An 18,522-nucleotide genomic window follows, 5' to 3' on the forward strand; every position below is an offset into this window, starting at 1 on the left:
TTTGGGTTTTTTTTTCTTTCAAAAAAACAATTATAATGTGTCTGATCACTAAGAAAAAAACGGTCAGGAAAGACAAGAAAATTTCCCAGTTTCCTAGAGTTTATATTCTAATGTTGGCCTGTTTGCTGAATACTTTTAAATTACTGATTAAAAATATAGTCTTGACAATGTACCAGGTACTATGTTAGATGTTATGGATATGAAAATGAATGTCTATCTTTCCTGCTACTGTGGGGTTTAAGAGATTTTGTTTAGACAGCAATCAATACCAAGAGATACGTCCTAAATATTCTTAAACATAGAGGATATCACAGTGTAGTGGTGAAAGCATGGAATGACAAAATAGAAATTTTAAAAAATTATATATGTATATTTATTTATATTTCGTCCTTCCATATTTTCACGTATATATGTGGGTGTGTGTATATATATATATATGATGGAAGAAGTATATCAGAAAATATCCTAAGAGAACACTTCATATTTGTGGTCAAGTCAAAGAGGGACGGAAGAAGAGAGATTCTCTTTGAGATAACAGATGTTCAAAAACATGAAAAAGCATCGAATTTCAGGGAAACGGCTTGATTCGGAAGGAGCTTGGAATATAGGGATGGGAAGTTAGGAAAATGAAGATGGGAAGTTGGCAGTGAGCAGACGCTGAAGGACCTGGTACGTCACACTAAGTGGTCTGGATGATTTATTACGGGCTTGGCATTAATAAGAATCCAATTCTGCATTCTATCTCCGAAAATACCACCCTTGTAGAGTGGGAAATGGTAAGAAAGGAAATTTGCTTACCAAAGGAGAAGAATTCATGAAATGGAAGCAGTCCACCATGGTAAGGGACAGCTCCATGACAGCAGTGACGTTGCCTGTTTTGTTCTACATGTATCACTACTGCGTAGCCTGGAATATAGTGGGCAACTCACTATGTGGGGATCTTGGATGAGTTAATGCATCAGTGATGCCAATCGGAAAGGAGTAGAACTGCTTGCATATGTGTGCGTGTGTTTTTCACAGGTCTGTACATCCCACTGTGTGATGAAGATGGGTATTATAAACCAACGCAGTGCCACGGCAGTGTGGGGCAGTGCTGGTGCGTGGACAGATATGGAAATGAAGTCACGGGATCTAGAACGAACGGTGTTGCAGACTGTGGTAAGGAGGAGGGTTACTCATTTAATGATCTCCCAAGCAGAGTATTCCAAAACCCTTTCCTTTGCGCAGATATTTATCCAGAACCTACTTGATGCAAAGACACTACAATACACTTGTGGGTGGACAACATAAAAGACTTTTTCGCAGCATATTAAAAATTTTATAGATAACAGACAGAATTGTACAGTTAGATATTTTCCTACTTCGAGTACAGAAAAGATTTTAGATACCCCCTCTTTTCCCCTCAGGTAAGGCAACCCTTCCCCATCCATTCTACTCCAACTCAGCTAAATCTAGTAAGGGCCAGGTCCCCATAGGACAGCCCCTTTGCTGCGTACCTCTGGAGAACGTGACACAGGAAATATGTAGGCTCACCACCCAAACAAAGACAACACCTTTATAAAGTAAGGGTCTGTACATTGCAGATACATAGCGTGTTTTCTTATGTTTGGCTGAGGACAGTGGAGTCTCTTGTTTGAAAGATGATTATACTTAATACTGTATTCTAATTCTTTTTTATGATTGTACATTTTATGTATATACCTAAAACATAATACAACAAGTCACAGACATTCATTTTACGGTTATACATATAGGATCATGTTTTGCTTCATGTAACATTTTTCACAATACAAGATGCAAGTCTGTATTTTCTGCTGAGGTTTTCGTTCTTGTTGTTGTTGTTGTGACTACAAAAGCCCCTTGACTGTATTTACACACACACCCACAAACGTGCAGAAGCCGAGACTCAACTGATGAAAATGACCAAATCTGAAAACAGATAGACTTACTCAGCCTTGCCTTCTAGGTTTTTATTCTCCTTAATGCATTATGTAAACTGAGATTATATAGGAAAATGTAAGTGGTGAACAATTTCAAGTGATCTCATTCACCGGTTTAATGCCTATGCTATGTTTATTCATTCCATGACATTTTTTATAGCTTTGTTTTGGTTTTCTGACCTGACTTTTGTGATTGGATTTAAGCAGGAAGAAGCCATACTCTATAGCTATAGCTGCCAAATATAGCATGACTTCACATGTAGAGAGCATGTCTTAGAAAATGTGTGCATGCATGTATGCATGCATGCATGTGTGTATGTGTGCATGCATGTAGGTATGTGCATGCATGTAGGTATGTATGTGTGCGTGCATGTAGGTAGGCATGTAATTTAGGAGGCCTTGGGTGGCGCAAATGGTTAAGCACTCAACTACTAACTGAAAGGCTATAGTTCGAACCCACCCAGAGGCCCTTTGGAAGACAGGCCTGGCTGTCTGCTTCCAAAAGTTCGCAGACTTTAAAACCCGGTGGAGCAGTTCTCCTCTGCACACGGGGCTTCTACGAGTCAGAATCGACTTGACAACACCAGCAACAACAACAAATAGGTCGTTTAAATTGATTTCATTATTGATTATTTCAATGACCAGTGACAGCAGTGATAAAGAATTTAATTTTTTATTGTAAATGGAAGTTATATACACATGAATTTACAATACTTTTACATAAATAATGTGAGCCTTCTATATTTGTTTGCCAAATTAGCATAGCATGCTTACAAAAAGACGTCCCCGGGGAGGGAGTGGTTGGCAAACAAACGTTGAAGGCGTGTGTTATTTCAGAAAAAATACGGTAACAAGTGCCCAGGGGGACTGTTTCGGGAACATAGGCTGTTATGAGTTATCTTAGCATGCCTGATTATTAAGAAACATGCCTAAAGTTGGAGAACAGAAATAACATTTTGCTTAAATATGTCAATGTGATTTATTATGAGATGAATAAGTTTATAAACATTGAATTACATTGATGACTTTCTTATAATTAGCTACCACAGAATTTCAAGACGCAACTATTAGAAAGAGTGGAAAATAAACACATGCAGTTAGACAGGTCGAAACATAAACACAGGTTGAGATAAATGCGTATCGTGGTCTCTAGGAACATCAGTGGTTTTAAAAATATTGACTAGCTGTATTAATGTTCTATCAACGTAATAAATTACCAACCACTTAGTCATTTAACTGATACAAATGTTCCATTTTACAGTTCCATATATCAGAGCCCAAAGCAGGTCTCACTGAGCTAAAAATGAAGGTGTCAGCAGGCCTCGTTCCCTCCAGAGACCCTAAAGTGGACTCCATTTCCTTTCTGTTTGCACCTTCCAGAGGCCATGTGCATTCCTTGGTCTATGACTCCTTGAGTCCATCTTTAAAGCCTTCAGCATTGCATCCTTCTGACAGTTTTTCTGTAGTCATATTTCCCTCTGATACAATCTGGGAAAGATTCTCCGATTGAAAGGGGCCCTGTAATTATACTGAGCCATCTATATAATCCAGGATAAACACCCAATCTAAAGGTTCTTAACGCAATCACATCTACAAAGTCCCTTTTGCCAGGGACATGTGGACATGTCTGTGAGACAATTATTCTGCCTACCATACTAGTAATAGGATTTTTAATCCTTTGTATGATTCAGAACGAAGCCTGACATGAGTTTCTATAATAATTGGGCTGAGCTCAATATGACTGGACAGGGAATCTTACCTATCCCATCTCGGTGATAATTCTGCTTATTAGCATATGACAGTTTAACAAATGAGAACAGACCTTTCCTTATCTTTAAGTTAGCTAAAACGCATAGTAAAATTTTATTAATTTCATCAATTTTCGTCAGACTTTATGTCTCTCTAGTACCTATCCCACTAACTCAACAATGAAGGTAATGTTTCCTTTTTTTAGCTATAGATTTCGAGATCTCTGGGGATTTTGCAAGTGGAGATTTCCATGAATGGACTGATGATGAGGATGAAGAACACGACATTATGAATGACGAAGATGAAATTAAAGACGATGATGAAGATGAAGGGGATGATGATGATGGTGGTGATGACCAGGATGGATATATTTGATTGGTGGAAGCTGAGATGAATAAATACTACATTTCTAATATTTACAAAGTGATAGCTTATTGAGAATTACCTTCTTGCCCAAAATACAGTGGTTCTAAACCTCACGTATATTTTGGATAATTATTTCAAATATTGCAGCTAAAGTCATAGAACTTTATGTTTGAATAAGAATCATTTACTTGGAGTTTTTTTATGGCTTATAGAAAAAGAAAACACGTATTGAGTTCAGGCAGAAAAAAAAGTTACGAAGAGCTATTAACAAACAAATTTTCATAAGAACTTTTTTTAGATCCTCCACAAGCAATGATAATCCATTTCTTGGACTGTATGTATTATTTTATTGAGAGATATTCTAAGTTAAATTTACATTAACTTATTAGTGACCTGGAGCCCTGGTGGCGCAGTGATTAAGCATTTGGCTGCTAACCAAAAGATCGGCTGTTTGAATCCACCAGCTGCTCCTTGGAAACCCTATGGGACAGTTCTACTCTGTCATGTAGGGTCATTATGAGTTGGAATAGACTCAAAGGCAGCAGATTTGGTGTTTTGGTATTAGTGACCTGGGCCCTAAGGGTTTTATAAAATTATGCATGACCTGAATTGCAATTCCAAGGCGGCATCTCGCAAACCTAGAGTCAGAGGTGAGTGAGGGAAATACCACGTGGTAGGAAACCCAGAGTGACCGTTTGGACCCTCCATTGTGTTTCCATTGATGGCAATGCTCTCCATTATGAAATTAGTCTGGATATGATAGGGTATTTTACAAAAAGGAACGTATGAAAAAACCATGGTTTCTGAAAGTTAAGATCTCTGCTGTCCTTTCAAATTTTTGTTTTAATTTGAATGGCAGTCTCGTGTAGATTCTGTTTTATTTTTAAGTAGCATGACTTCCGTACATTTCTAGGTTTCTTTGTCTTTCTGACCAGCATTTTACGGTGCCGAATTTAAAGGAGGAAAACAAATAGAAAGATTTATTTTAATCATATTTTCACATACCAGTAAAAATGTCGCTTGCCCCAAGTTTAACTTTAAAAATCTGAATTCTCATTATTTCCTATTTTAGATAACAGTTTCATTTACCATTAGAATTATGACATTTTGTTACTAGTGCCGAAACTTAAAGAAAGTATTGTATGGTGCCTTGCAAAATAGAAATAGAAAGGTTTTAGCATGCATACCAATATAGGATATTAGGCGATATGTAAGCATACCTAATTACCAAATTAATGCAAGTGTAGGTACTGCTGCTGGAATGAAGAAAATGGACTATGTTTCTTTCTTTTATTTTTCCTATTGTTACATAATTGCCATGTGGGCTTGTTTATGATTATTGTGTAGAGTAGCATTTAAGATTCAACTGTAGCAAGAATTAATTTAATTGTTGTATTTGAGTTAGCATGTTAATTAATCGTGTAAACATTTTGGCACACCATCACTTTACGTATATCAGACCTATGGTTTTGTGCCCATAATAAAAAGGGAAAAACCTGTTGAATGTTACACATTGATATCTTTAATTTCAACAGTGGGTCAGCTGGTTTCCCAATATACAATTCACTGAAAGCAAAACAGATACTTTCCGTTTGATTTATACACACTAAATAAAAACATTAATGTTGACCTTATGTAATATTTAAAGTATAATGCATTTTCTTTTTTACTGTTTATGTATAGTTTACAAAATAAAGAATCTCATAACCAACTTAAACTGTTCCTTAATGATTTTCTTGTGTGCGGTATAATGGATAACTTTTTGTGGCCTTTTGGGCCATGGTATTGTAATTCCCACCCAGCTGATTGGGGGTACTGTGCAGATTGTATAATTATAGGCCACCAAGGGGATTAGTCAGCTTTGCCATCCTGCTGGGCTTGAAATAAGCCACCCCAGAGGCGGGAAAGAGAGGACCCCACCACCACCAAGGAAGAACATCCAGGAGCAGAGAATAAGTCCTTTGGACCTGGTATCCCTGCTCTGAGAAGCTCCTAGAAACAGGAGACCAAGAGAGAGAGAGCTGTAACCCTTAAGACAGTGAGAAGCTGTGGCAGGAGAGACTCGCAGGAGTTGGTGCAGGGGCTTCCCTGCCCACAGACAGAGAAAGCTGAGTGCCTTTGGGCAGAGACTGGGCCAGGGAGAGGCGGGCCTGTGACCATGGCTGGGAAGAGGCTGTCCTGATGGAAGAACTGTATCTTGAGCATTCTTCAACCTGAATTGTAACCTGTTTCTTCCCTAATAAACCCCATAACTGTGAGTATAGTCTGTGAGTTCTGTGTGGCCATTGCAGTGAATTATCGTGCCCAGCAGAGAAGTAGAGAGTGCCGTGGGAGGGACGGTTGGTGTCAGAATCAGTAAAGATGGTGGAGAGAGTGACCTCTGCCTCATGGGAGTCAGTCCTGGGCTGCTGGTCTTGATTCTCCTTTCCCCTTGTGAAGTTAGAGGACGTCAGACACCACCCTCATGCCATTTTTACATAGGGTATAGATAGTAGCATGATTTCCTGATTTTTAAAATGGTTCCTTCACAAACTAAGGAAATTGTTTTGAAAATTTTGAACTTCAAACTTAGAGCTCCTGGCATGTAAATATTGGTTTTCTAGACACGTTAAAAATGTTTTTGTTTGTTGCTTTATTTTTTTTCCATTTGTCATAATGTTACAAAGTAGATCATTTTCTTCAGTGACAGTAGTATATTCCAACCCGTTTTTGTACTGTCATATTAACATACCTTATTTGATTTTTATAGTAACAGTATTTTTGAAGAGTGATAGGATAATCTTATTTATTTATCAAATTTATGGAAATCATAAAATATAACTTTTAAATTGCTTGGCAAAAACAAAACAGACCAATTCTATATAGAGATTTAGCAAATGAGGTTAAAATAACAGATACAGTGGTCTGGAAATTAAGTTACTTTTAAAAAGGTGTCAACCTTCATACTCCCAAGAAAGCAACCAGTTCAACAGCAAATATAAAATTGAAAAGACTAGCATTATTACACTTTCTATGAAGTATCAGTTTGTATATAATATATATTTGTGTGTATGTATATAAATATACTACAGGCCGTTCCCAGCTTATGAATGAGATCCGTTCCTAAGTCTGTCTGTAAGTCAAATACGTAGGTAAATCAGAAGAGATACATAGATTCTTATTTAGTGTCAGTCAAATGTTTCTTAGTATATAGTATATCTTGTATCTTTATATGCATATGAAACACTTAAGAAACACTTCCAAACCACAGTGTTTTCGTGAGCATCACAAAGTAGTGTGTGCATTCGTTATTACGAACCGTTTTATTTAACTCAAAAAGTTTAATATAATAGGCTTTATAGCAGTCTGTCCTTAAGTACGAGTTGTCCGTAAGTCGTATGTTCATAATCCAGGGAATGCCTACATATATAATGTGTATTAGATCCCTTTATCATCATTTAATGCATTCTGAATATTTGGATTCAACACAATTTTACTTGTTCATTTATTCTCAAAATATTAAACATCAAGGACCTACTATAAACCAGGCACCTTAGACACTGGAAATTTAGCAGTAAACAAAATCATCATGGAACGAATATTCTAGTGTGGAAGACACACAGTAAAGAGGAAAATTAATTGCAATATGTAGGATGTTATGTAGTTATAAATACAAATTAAAAATAGTGCAGAAAAAGGCGATGGTAAGTGTTCTGGGGCAGGTTGAAATGTTGAGTGCTGTAGCCCAGGTGGCATGTTAGGAAATGTCCTTTTGGAGTGAGGGAGCAAGGCTTGAAGAGCTCTGTGGGACGCGCGTTCCAGGAAGAACTAAGACTCTAGAGAGGGAGCGAGCCTGCCCGTTAGAGGAACATCCGGGGACACCGAGTCTGAGATGCTAGAAGTAATAGCGATGCATGTCTGTTTCTGTCTCTGTCACTTTTTACTCTCTTTATCTATCTCTCTCTCCATCTATCTACGACTCTACTTATCTTTTATTTAAAAATTTACCCCAAACACAATGTAGGCATTAGCTATATACAGTACATCCATCATCCTTCCTGGGGCAAGACAATTTCCAGTAGTCTTTTTAAATAGTATTTTCTCTCCTTAATTATGTATGAATTTCTGCCAGCTTTGTACTGTCCAAGGTCTCTTTGACTTATTTTTCTATAAAACAAACCAAACCTGTTGCCAGAGAGTTGATTCTGACTGACAGCGACCCTATAGGACGGAGCAGAACTGCCCGCTGGGGATTCCAAGCAGTGGCTGGTGGGTTCGAACTGCTGACCTTTTGGTTAGCAGACGCGCTCTTAACCACTTCGCCACCAGGCTTCCAATTTTTCTATATGCCTCCTTAAAAGCTTGGCAACTATAATTTAGAAAAATCGTAAATTTTCAAATATATTTTAAAAAGACAAAGTAAACAGTTGTAGGGATTTCATAAACGTACACTCCACCACATCAGTATTCAATTTTTTAAAATACATCCTTGGGGAATTTATTCTTAATGTACGGTAATTTCCACTGGCCGTTAAACCAACACATATATGCATACCTGGTCTATATAGTCGCCAAAGAATATTACTCTTTTTTTTTTTTACCATCAAGTATTTAAAGTTGGTTAGCACCAGACTGCTTACTGAAGTTTTCGATATATGTTGGCGAAATTGCCTTCTCTTTTTAGAGTTCTATTCACATTCATTCAAACGAATAATCCAGTTTATAATACCATCATGTCTTAAACAGGGTTATATGGTACTGACATTGTCAGGTTATTGTGATGACAAAATGCATTAAAATGTGATGTCTGGTACATAGGAAATACCAAATAAGCGCAATTGTGATCATAATGTACGGGGGCAGGGCATACCACAATTATATCAAAAAATGAATACATGAATTCCAAACCAAAATTTCTTATTGTGTTCGTTTTCCCAAATATTTCTTCATTTTTGAATAGCTAATTATCAAGTGTATTATTAACTAATATCTGTGTACATTTACTATATGTAGCACACAGTAAGCTAGGAGGTGGTATGATTTTCATTTTTAATATTACAAAGTATCACAGAAAATACTAGACCTCCCCATACCCAGTTCTTCTCTTTTTCCTGGCATAGGAGATATCTTGCTTGTCTCCTTAACAGTCAGGTTGGAGCAACGTGACTGCTTTGGCCGAAGAACCCTGAGTAGCAGTAATGAGTGTGGTACTTGACAGGGAAGGTGTCATAACCATTAGTTTTAGACACAGTTGAGATTGAAAAGTGATATAGCTCATATACAGCTTTGACTTTAAGCTACGTCTCCCAATCCCACTGAGAATTTCACTGACAATCCTACTAGAGCATCTAACACCAAACACATCAGCTGTTACAAATAAAAGTATGTTGTTGTTCTTAGGTGTGTCCAGTCGGTCCCAACTCATAGGACCCCGTGCACAACGGAACGAAACCCTGCCCAGTCCCGCGCCACCCTCACAATCGTTGCTATGTTTGAGCCCATTGTTGCAGCCACTGTGTCAATCCATCTCATTGAGGGTCTTCCTCTTTTTCACTGACCCTCTATCTTAACAAGCCTGATGTCCATCTCCAGGGACTGGTCCCTCCTGATGACATGTTCAAAGTAAGTGAGACAAAGTCTCACCATCCTCACTTCTAAGGAGACTTTGGCTGTACTTCTTCCAAAACAGGTTTGTTCATTCTTCTGGCAGTCCACGGTATAGTCAGTGTTCTTCGCCAACACCATAATTCAAAGGCATCAATTCTTCTTCAATCTTCCTTATTTATTGTACAAAATAAAAGTATGATGGTTATTTAAAAAACAAACAAAAACCATGAACCCTACAGACTGGTTTCCAAGGTTGACTCTTGGCTCTGTGTGGCTTGAATCCTGGCTGTGTGACTTTGGGCAAGTCACTTAATCTCTCTGTGACTCAGTTTTCTTATCAGTGGAATAGGTGTGATACTAATCCCCACCTAATACATTTGTGTCTCAGTGGTTAAGCACTCGGCTGCAAACTCAGAAGTCAGCGGCTCAAGCCTACCAGTCGCTCTGCAGAAGAAAGATGTGGCAGTCTGCTTCTATAAAAATGACAGCCTTGAAAACCCTATGGCAGTTCTACTCTGCCCTACAAGGGTCGCTATGAGTTGGAATTGACTTGATGGCAGTGGGTTTTAATAGCGTTGTAGAGGAGGATTATAAAGCTTAGTATGTGTATAAGCACTTAGAACAACACCTAGCACTCAGCATGGAAGTATAGCTTTTATTAAGAGGAGAAGGGAAAAGTACAATCGATACAGGAGCCACTATCTTTTGATCAGTCACCTTTTTGCTTTAAGATGAGAATACAGATATTGTTATTCTGGTGTTCTGTATTAGGAAATCTCTAGCTCAGAAAAATTCAGTGACCTCTGGAAGTCACCCAGGACAGCAGTGTAGAGGCTAAGGCACAAGCTCAGGCAGCCCAAGCTCAATACAATCCAATATTAACTTGACTTTGATCTCTCCTAACCGTTCTTTCTTAAAAGGTGCTTTCTATTTGAGGACTAATCTTTTCAAAACATTGATTATCCACAGTTTAAGATGTCCTATCCAAAAGAGGGGTTATTTACAGAAATTTCTTAATATAGTTTTCCCAGAATTGTAATTTTCAAGGTGTCTTTTTAATTGGCATGTTAAATAGTGCCATGTTCCATTGATTTTTTAGCCCCTTGGAGGAAGATTTATAAGTGCCAGAGTTCAAATAAAAGCAATAATTAAATATTATAAATCTGTTTTAGAGCTTAGCATAGGTTGGAGTAAAATATTTTAAAAAATAACTTAGAATTTGTTTGGGGAAGAAAAAAATAAAAGTGGGAATTGAGAAGAATGAAGAGCACAATTTGGCATTTCTCAAATTATCTCAAATAGAGTGTAAATATGTGACATGAATCATTTTACATTTTTCTAAAATTAGAAAATTCTTATTTTCTCATTGAAATATTAGTGTGAAAATAGGCCATTATTGACAGACTATTTCTTAGTTTAATTTAATCAGATATTGTTCGTCCTGATCTGACATGCAAATATTTAACACTTTTCTGATTTAGAATAATGTGTTCCAGGTGCTTATCATTTCCACTCAAAACAACAGATACTTTTTCAGAACTAATTTGACCACCTGGAGAAAGACATATAAATGATGACGGGAAATGTCATTTACTATAAAAATTTTTGTGGGGAAAGTAACATAAAAAATTCTAATTCAAGCCTCACTTTCTTCTTATAAAATAGAATGACAACAAGATAAGTCATATGTATATTTGCCAAAACCCCAAATCATTGTGTCTCAGGATTGGTACAGTAAGTCATGTGAAGCATGGACTGCTGAGAGTAGTATTTGGTATCAGGAGCAATATCATGATTACATGATTCCTGAACGCCTATGTAAATGAATAATTTCTTTTTTATAAGGATCAGCACAAAGCTGGTTCCTAGGAGTGAAGGTTAAAGATGTCGCAAATGTCCGACTCTTCCAAATCGCTGTCCCACTCCATCGTCTCTAACATTAACTACTCCTCCTCCCCTCAGTACTTTCCCTCTTGTCTTTGGGTTTCATAATTCGCTGCAATGTCTCACAGTTCTCACGAACTGTATGAAGGAAATGGCTCACATGGCTGGCAAGTTCCAAACCCGTGGGTCAGGTGTAGACTTCTCCCGACAAGCGTTGCTGCCAGGGCTGTTGAATGCAAACTGGCAGGTCAGACCACAGGCTGCTAGCTCACAAGTCTGCAGAAGCTGGTGAATCAGGTCAGACGATAGGCCACCAGCCTGTGGGGCTGCAGAAGTCAGCCAATCCCAGAATTGGCAGATCAGATGGCGGGCATCTGGCTCAAGTCCCAAGAACCAGAGGTCAGACAATGACGAACCAGAGCAGGATCTAGATGCAGAGAGAGAGCGAGCCCCATCAGGGCATCCACATGTATACCTTGGATGCAGACTGCACCCTAGGGAAGGACATAACTTGAGTAAGGGTGGGACTTGAGTCACACCCTCCAGCAAAGCTGTGACTCAAGATACACCTCCCACCAATCCTGCCTCATTAACATGTAGAGGTTAGAATTTACAACATATAAAATAGAGGACAACCGTACAATACTGGAAATCATGGCCTAGCCAAGCTGACACACAACCCCAACCCTCACAGGTTCCATATACCTAATTTGCATAGTCCCACCCAATCGTTGTGTGAGTCACAAAGACCATGGCTAGAAGGGCCATAGTAAGTAAACCCCTTGCACTGCAGGCCACCCCCTGACTCTTCTAGCCATTGACCCTTTCATATTTGAAGGATTAACTTCCCTCCTCCAATCATTTACCAGTCCAAAGGAGTCATTAACAATTAGTCCTTCAGGAGGGCAAAGAGTCCTCAGGTGAGGTTACTCAGGTACCAGCCATTCACATCTGCTGCAGATATCCATCTGATCCGGTCGGCTTCTCAAAAGTCATCTCAGCTTTACTCCTTCTGGTATCTGATAAAATTTAACTGAGAGAAGATTATTCCCTTGCTCTGAGCCTCAAGAGGTATCAGCATAGCAAAACCTTTAAGGGACTTTAGGTCCAGCCACCGTACTTGAGTCAAGAAGTGCCTCCCTTTTAGTCCACTCTTTGATACTTGCAGCTTCTACAATTACAGTTTTCACAATCACAATTAACCCTCTTAACAATCAACACTCACAAATGAGTCATATAATCCTATCAGCATCTTCCCTCCACCTCAAAAAACCCATCAGGAAAAGAAGAAACTATTTATTCAGTAGGGATCATCCCTTGTCCCCCTCATTCTGAGTGTAAGCACACCCACCAAATGCATAAGCCAGCCACATCATGCTTTTATCTCCCTCCATTTTAGATAGCCAATGTTTAAATTGCCTGTCCCTATCAAATCAGTACTCTGAGGAGACAAGCATGTTCTTTGGTCTTGAAGAATCTTCTGTACCAGTTGGAACTGTGAGCATCTGCATCCATAAGCAAAGTCCAGTCCAGAGCAAGCCATCAAATTGCAGCAATTTATGTCAGCTCACAGTGTCAAACTTCTTTCTCTTCATTCAGTCAAGTTCTGGTCAGCTCATCCCTAGCCATCCAAGCTAGGTCACAATGGGTAGCCCCTTCTCTCTCTCTCATCCCTACCTTCCTTGGGCTAGGTCAGTGGGCTCCACCCATAAACTCAGGGGTGCACACAACTCTCTGTACTTCTCAGCAGCCAACCCTTCCTCTTTCTCTCATCCCTAGCCCCTGTGGGCTAGGTGCCAGTGGAACAAGTCCAAACTCAGCCCATCTCTTCATTGCTTCAGTTCCCCCACTTCCACACATTGAGTGGACCCAGGTGGTTACCACAAGCGAGCATATCAGGCTGTCTACTCGCTGGCTCACTCTAACTGCCAGCCTGGAAGGGGGTTCCTTCTGATGGGCACTGACTTTTCCTGCTTCAGTGCACTCAAAGGCAAACTGTTTGCTGGAAATTCAAAAAGCAGAACAGTCACTTTTTTTTTCCTGCAAGTTCTTCCTTCAAATGCAAATCTTCTGTTATCTCAGCAGTGCTAGGTGTTGCTGCATGTCTTTTCAAATGCAAAATTGCTGGCTGGTGCTCACATTTTCAACTTAAGGCCTCATACTCTATACAACCCATACTCTACATACTCTGCTGCATTCAAACCAACAGCCTGTGTTTCATTTGGGCAAATTCTAGTTCCCCTTTTTGCATATCCAATCAAGTATTGGATGAAGGTGGAGTTATATTTTCTCTGCAATATATAACACCCAATATTCGTTTCTATCATTCATTTAGGTCTGCTTTATAACACCAGGTAGGAGAAATATTCAATATCCATAGTGCATTCAAAGAAACACATAACCCTTTTTAAACATCCCAATTTCATCTTTTCCACCCCTTGCCTATTTTCCCATTCATGAGCATATGGCCTTGGGCCTCTGGTTGGGTGGAAGGAGAAGACCCTGGCCCCCTACAATGATCTTGCTTATCTGGCTTGGCTTTTGCCCCAGGCCACTCCAGCTGCAGCATAACTTTCCTTTCTGCCATTACAGGTAACAAAAAGTAAACCATCTAACAATCAATAGTTTCACTTCCCAAGCCCCTTGGTTCTTTTTCTTACAAAGTCCCATGCTTCCATGAGTCTAGAACCATATCAAAGAATCCTGCTTCTGACATCAACCATAAAAATGGTATACGGGTGGTGTCTGACCTCCTCTAGCTTCACAAGGTGGAAGGAGAATCAAGATCAACAGCCCAAGTCTCATTCCTATGAGGCAGAGGTCCGACATGCCTCCTTTCTCCATCTTTACCAATTCTGACACCAACCGTCCCTCCCATGGCACTCTCTACTTCTCTGCTGGGGTCAATAATTTATTGCAACAGCCACACAGAACTCAGAGACAATACTCAGGGTTATGAGGTTTATTAAGGAAATAACAGGTTATAATTCAGGTTGAAGAATGCTGAGTATACAGTTCTTCTATCAGGACAGCCTCTTCTCAGCTGTGCCCGCAGGCACACCTCCCTCTGGACCCTTGGCTTCTGCCCTGTGGGAAAGTGTTACAAAGCTTTTTAAGCTCTGCCAGTAAGTGCCCCAAGGTATCCCACTCTACCAGTAAGACTCAGCCCAAGGGCACTCAGCTCTAGCTCTATGGGTAGACAAGCTTAGCTCCACCAAGCACCCAGAGGCACCCTACTCTGCCAGCAAGCCTCCTGCCCAAAGGCACTCAGCTTTCTTGCTCCTTGGGCCGGGAGGCCCACCATGCCTTCTCCTGCCTGTCTCTCCAGCTGCCGTTTCTCTGCCACTGCTTCTCAGCATCTTCAGTGTTACAGTTCTCCCTCAGTCTCCTGGTTCTAGATGCTTCTCATCACAGTGATCCTAGGTCCAAAGGGTATGCTCTGCTCTCAGTTCTTCTTCCTTAGCAGTGGCGAGATCCTCTCCTTCCCACCTCTGGGATGGCTCAGTTTAATTAGCCTGTTGTTGTTGTTCGGTGCCGTTGAGTCAGTTCCAACGCATAGCAATCCCACGTACAACAGAACAAAACACTGCCTGGTCCGGCGCCATCCTCACAGTCATAGTTATGTTTCAGCCCATTGTTGCAGCCACGCGTCAACCCAACTTGTGGAGGGTCTCCCTTTTTTATCACTGACCCTCCACTTTACCAAGCATGCTGTCCTTCTCCAGGGACTGATCCCTCCAGATAACATGTCCAGAGTATGTGAGACATAGTCTCACCTTTCTTGCTTCTAAGGAGCATTCTGGCTGTACTTCTCCCAAGATAGATTTGTTTGTTCTTTTGGCAGCCCATGGTATATTCAATATTGTTTGCTAACACCACAATTCAATTCAATTCTTCTTCAGTCTTCCTTATTCATTGTCCAGCTTTCTCATGCCTATGAGGCTATTGAAAACCCCATGGCTTGGGTCTTCAAAGTGATGTCTTTGCTTTTTAACACTTTAAAGAGGTCTTTTGCAGCAGATTTGCCTGACGTATGTATTTAGCATTCACCTTTTTAATTATTCCAGGGCCTTCAGGTATTTCTAACTCGAGTCACTCATACTCCTAGACAGATAATAATAAGCATCCCACTTGTCTTAGAAAGGGAGGAAAGCTAGCCAGTTACCCAGCATCCAAGTTCAAAACAGCTTTGTGACTGGAATGGATACCTATCTCTTTCTTGTCAGCAAGCTTATTGTTTTGCAGAAGCTCTCTCTCTCTCTCTTTTTTTCTTTTTACCAGATATAGGAATTAATTTTCAATTATGTTTTAATCCTATCTTATGAAGAAAATTGAATGTCATTAAAAAAAAAGACCATAAATTTGGAGTGTCAAGAAAACTTTGGCAAATATCCCTCAAGAATGTTGAGTGATCATCAAACTACTGCTGATAATTTCCAGTTGTGTTTATAATTATCCCTAATAGGAAGTGACTTCATGACTGATTTTAGCTAGATAATAACCTATTCTCTAGAGTGATTATGGGGACAGTTGTGCCAGAATCTGGTCTAGAATCTTGCAAGATGAAAGCACAATTAATGTAACAACTCAATTGTGTTCTCCCCTAGGGGCAGAAACCTGAGCCTCTTTAATATCATGTCTTATCAGCAAAAACAACTCCATTCTGCCCATGTAGTGCCTCAGGCAGGCTAATTTTAGCCTTGGACTTTGATGGGACTCACTCAAAGATCTGTTCATTTAAAATATGGACTAATTGCTGGGTCATGTGGTAGTCCTATCTTTAGTTTTCTGAGGATCCACCACACTGTTTTCCACAATGACTGTGCCATTTTGCATTCCTACCAGCAATGGATAAGGGTTCCAATTTCCCCAATTCCTTGCCAACATTTGTTTTGTTTTGTTTTTAATCTTAGCCATCCTAGTGGGAGTGAAATCGTATCTTATCATGGTTTTGATTTGTAGCTCTCTGATGGCTAGTGATGCTGAGCATCTTTTTATGTGTTTGGTGGCCATTTGAATGTCCTCTTTGGTGAAATGGCTATTCAAGTCTGTCTTAGGCTGGGTTCTCTAGAGAAGCAAAACCAGTAAAGTGTATAAATACATATACATAGAGAGAGAGATTTATATCAAGGAAAAGGCTCACTCAGTTTTCAGAGGCTGTAAAGTCTAAAGTCCGTGGGTCAGGAAAGAGGCTTCTCCTGACTCACATGGCTGCAGGGGCTGTCGAACCCCAAATCAGCAGGCCAGAGAACAACGCTGTTGCTCACAAGTTGTGAAGATCGACGAATCTCAAGATTGGCAGGCAAGACCATAGGTGAGCTCAAGTCCCAAGAACTGGAGATTAGATGAACAAGAACCAGTTGCAGGATCCAAAACAAGCAAAAGCCCTGGCAAGGAGAGCAAGAGGGCTTGGGTGGCAGAGGGCAGAGAGATGAAGGCTGAGGAGGCGGTGAGCCGCCACAGGCCCCGTCTGCATTGGTACCACTCACAGAAGATCCCATCATGAGGGTGATGGCATATCAAATCTCAACAGGGAAGTGATCACAACATTATACAACTGCCAAAACACTGAGAATCATGGCCCAGCCAAGTTGACACACAATCTTAACCATCACAAAGTCCTTTGCCCATTTTATGATTGGTTTATTCCTCTTTTTGTTGTTAAGTTGTCAAAGTTTTACAGGTATATATCTAAGTATATACCCAAAAGACTTGAAAGCAAGACTCACAAAGAGACTTGTATATCAATGTTCATTGCAGCACTATTCACAATAGCTAAAAGGTGGGAAAAAAAACAAAATATCTATCAACAGATGAATGGATAAACAAAGTGTGGTACATACATATAATGGAACATTACTCAGCCAGTAGGAGAAATGAAGTCTTGATACATGCTACAGTATGGAAGGAGCTTTAGGACATTATGTTGAGCGAAATAAGCAAATCACAAAAGGACAAATATTGTATGAACTCACTTACTTAAAAAGACAAGAGAAAGCAAATGTATAGACACCAAATTTTATTAATGGTTGCCAGAAACGGGAGGGAGGGGAAAAGAGGAATTAACAATGGTGAAAAAATTGCACCGATTAAGGGTATTGCACAGCTGATTATTGTAATTGCTGTCAATAAGTTGTACACCTATAAAAAGTTGAATTGACAAAAGGTGTGTGATATATAATTTACAATGACAAAAAGGAGTAGCTGCTGAGGCTGATTATGTACAAACACCTCATGGGATTTGGTTCCTTGGTTTGGAGGTTTGGGGTCATGGTTTCAAGGGACATCCCAGTTAACTGCCCTAATAATGTGTTTAGTGTTTCTGTTCTACCTCCTAGTTCATTGTGTAGTGTCTGGGTTTTTAAAAGTTTACAAGTGGCCATCCAAGGCACAACAATTGGTCTCTACTCACCTGGAGCAACAGAGAAAGAAAGAGAGTCAGGAATAGGAGGAGGATATGGAATGTGTGACTAATTGCCTCCATGAACAACTGCCTCCTTTGCCATGAGACCAGAACTGGATGGTGCCTGGCTACCATTACTGAACACTTTGATCAAAGATTCCATAGAATAATCCTGACAAAAAGAGAGAAAATACAGAACAGAATTTCAAATTCTCATGGACTGTAGACTTTCCGGAGCCATGAAGGGTGGATGAACCCCTGAAACTATTGCCCTGAGATAATCTTTAAACCTTAAACCAAAAATATACCCTAAAGTCATTTTAAACCAAACAATAGTTTATCTTAACTTGTAAAAAAGGTCTCCCCTGAGCATTATGATCTTTTAAGGACTTTCTATATGGGATCAAATTGACAACAGCCACTGAAAAGATTAGATAGGAACCTTAGGGGGCAGTGAGTTTATCTTAATGAGGGAGGAACAACTCAGAAAACGAGGATGAGGATGGTTGTAGAATTTGAAGAATGCAATCAATGTCACTATATTGTACATGTAGAAACTGTTGAATTGGTGTATGTTTTGCTGTATATCTTCTC

General features: G+C 39.7%; 1 protein-coding gene across 7 annotated transcripts in view; it reads left to right on the forward strand.

Annotated features, from left to right (window-relative positions):
* SPOCK3 (SPARC (osteonectin), cwcv and kazal like domains proteoglycan 3) overlaps window positions 1-4,450 on the forward strand; it is a 529,200-nt gene extending 524,750 nt beyond the window's left edge. For 2 of the 7 annotated variants that reach the window (XM_004390070.1, XM_004390076.1), the window contains 2 exons: window positions 1,021-1,158; window positions 3,895-4,436. In XM_004390070.1, the coding sequence (XP_004390127.1) occupies window positions 1,021-1,158; window positions 3,895-4,064 (308 nt within the window). In that variant the 3' untranslated portion in view covers window positions 4,065-4,436. Of the gene's footprint in view, window positions 1-1,020; window positions 1,159-3,894 lie in introns of all 7 variants that reach the window. The other 5 variants (XM_004390074.1, XM_004390072.1, XM_004390071.1 and 2 more) reach the window with 4 other exon arrangements.
* The last annotated feature ends 14,072 nt before the right edge of the window (window positions 4,451-18,522 follow it).

This window comes from Trichechus manatus, unplaced genomic scaffold, assembly GCF_000243295.1.
Source record: "Trichechus manatus latirostris isolate Lorelei unplaced genomic scaffold, TriManLat1.0 scaffold00281, whole genome shotgun sequence".
In the NCBI taxonomy this organism is placed as follows: Eukaryota; Metazoa; Chordata; class Mammalia; order Sirenia; family Trichechidae; genus Trichechus; species Trichechus manatus.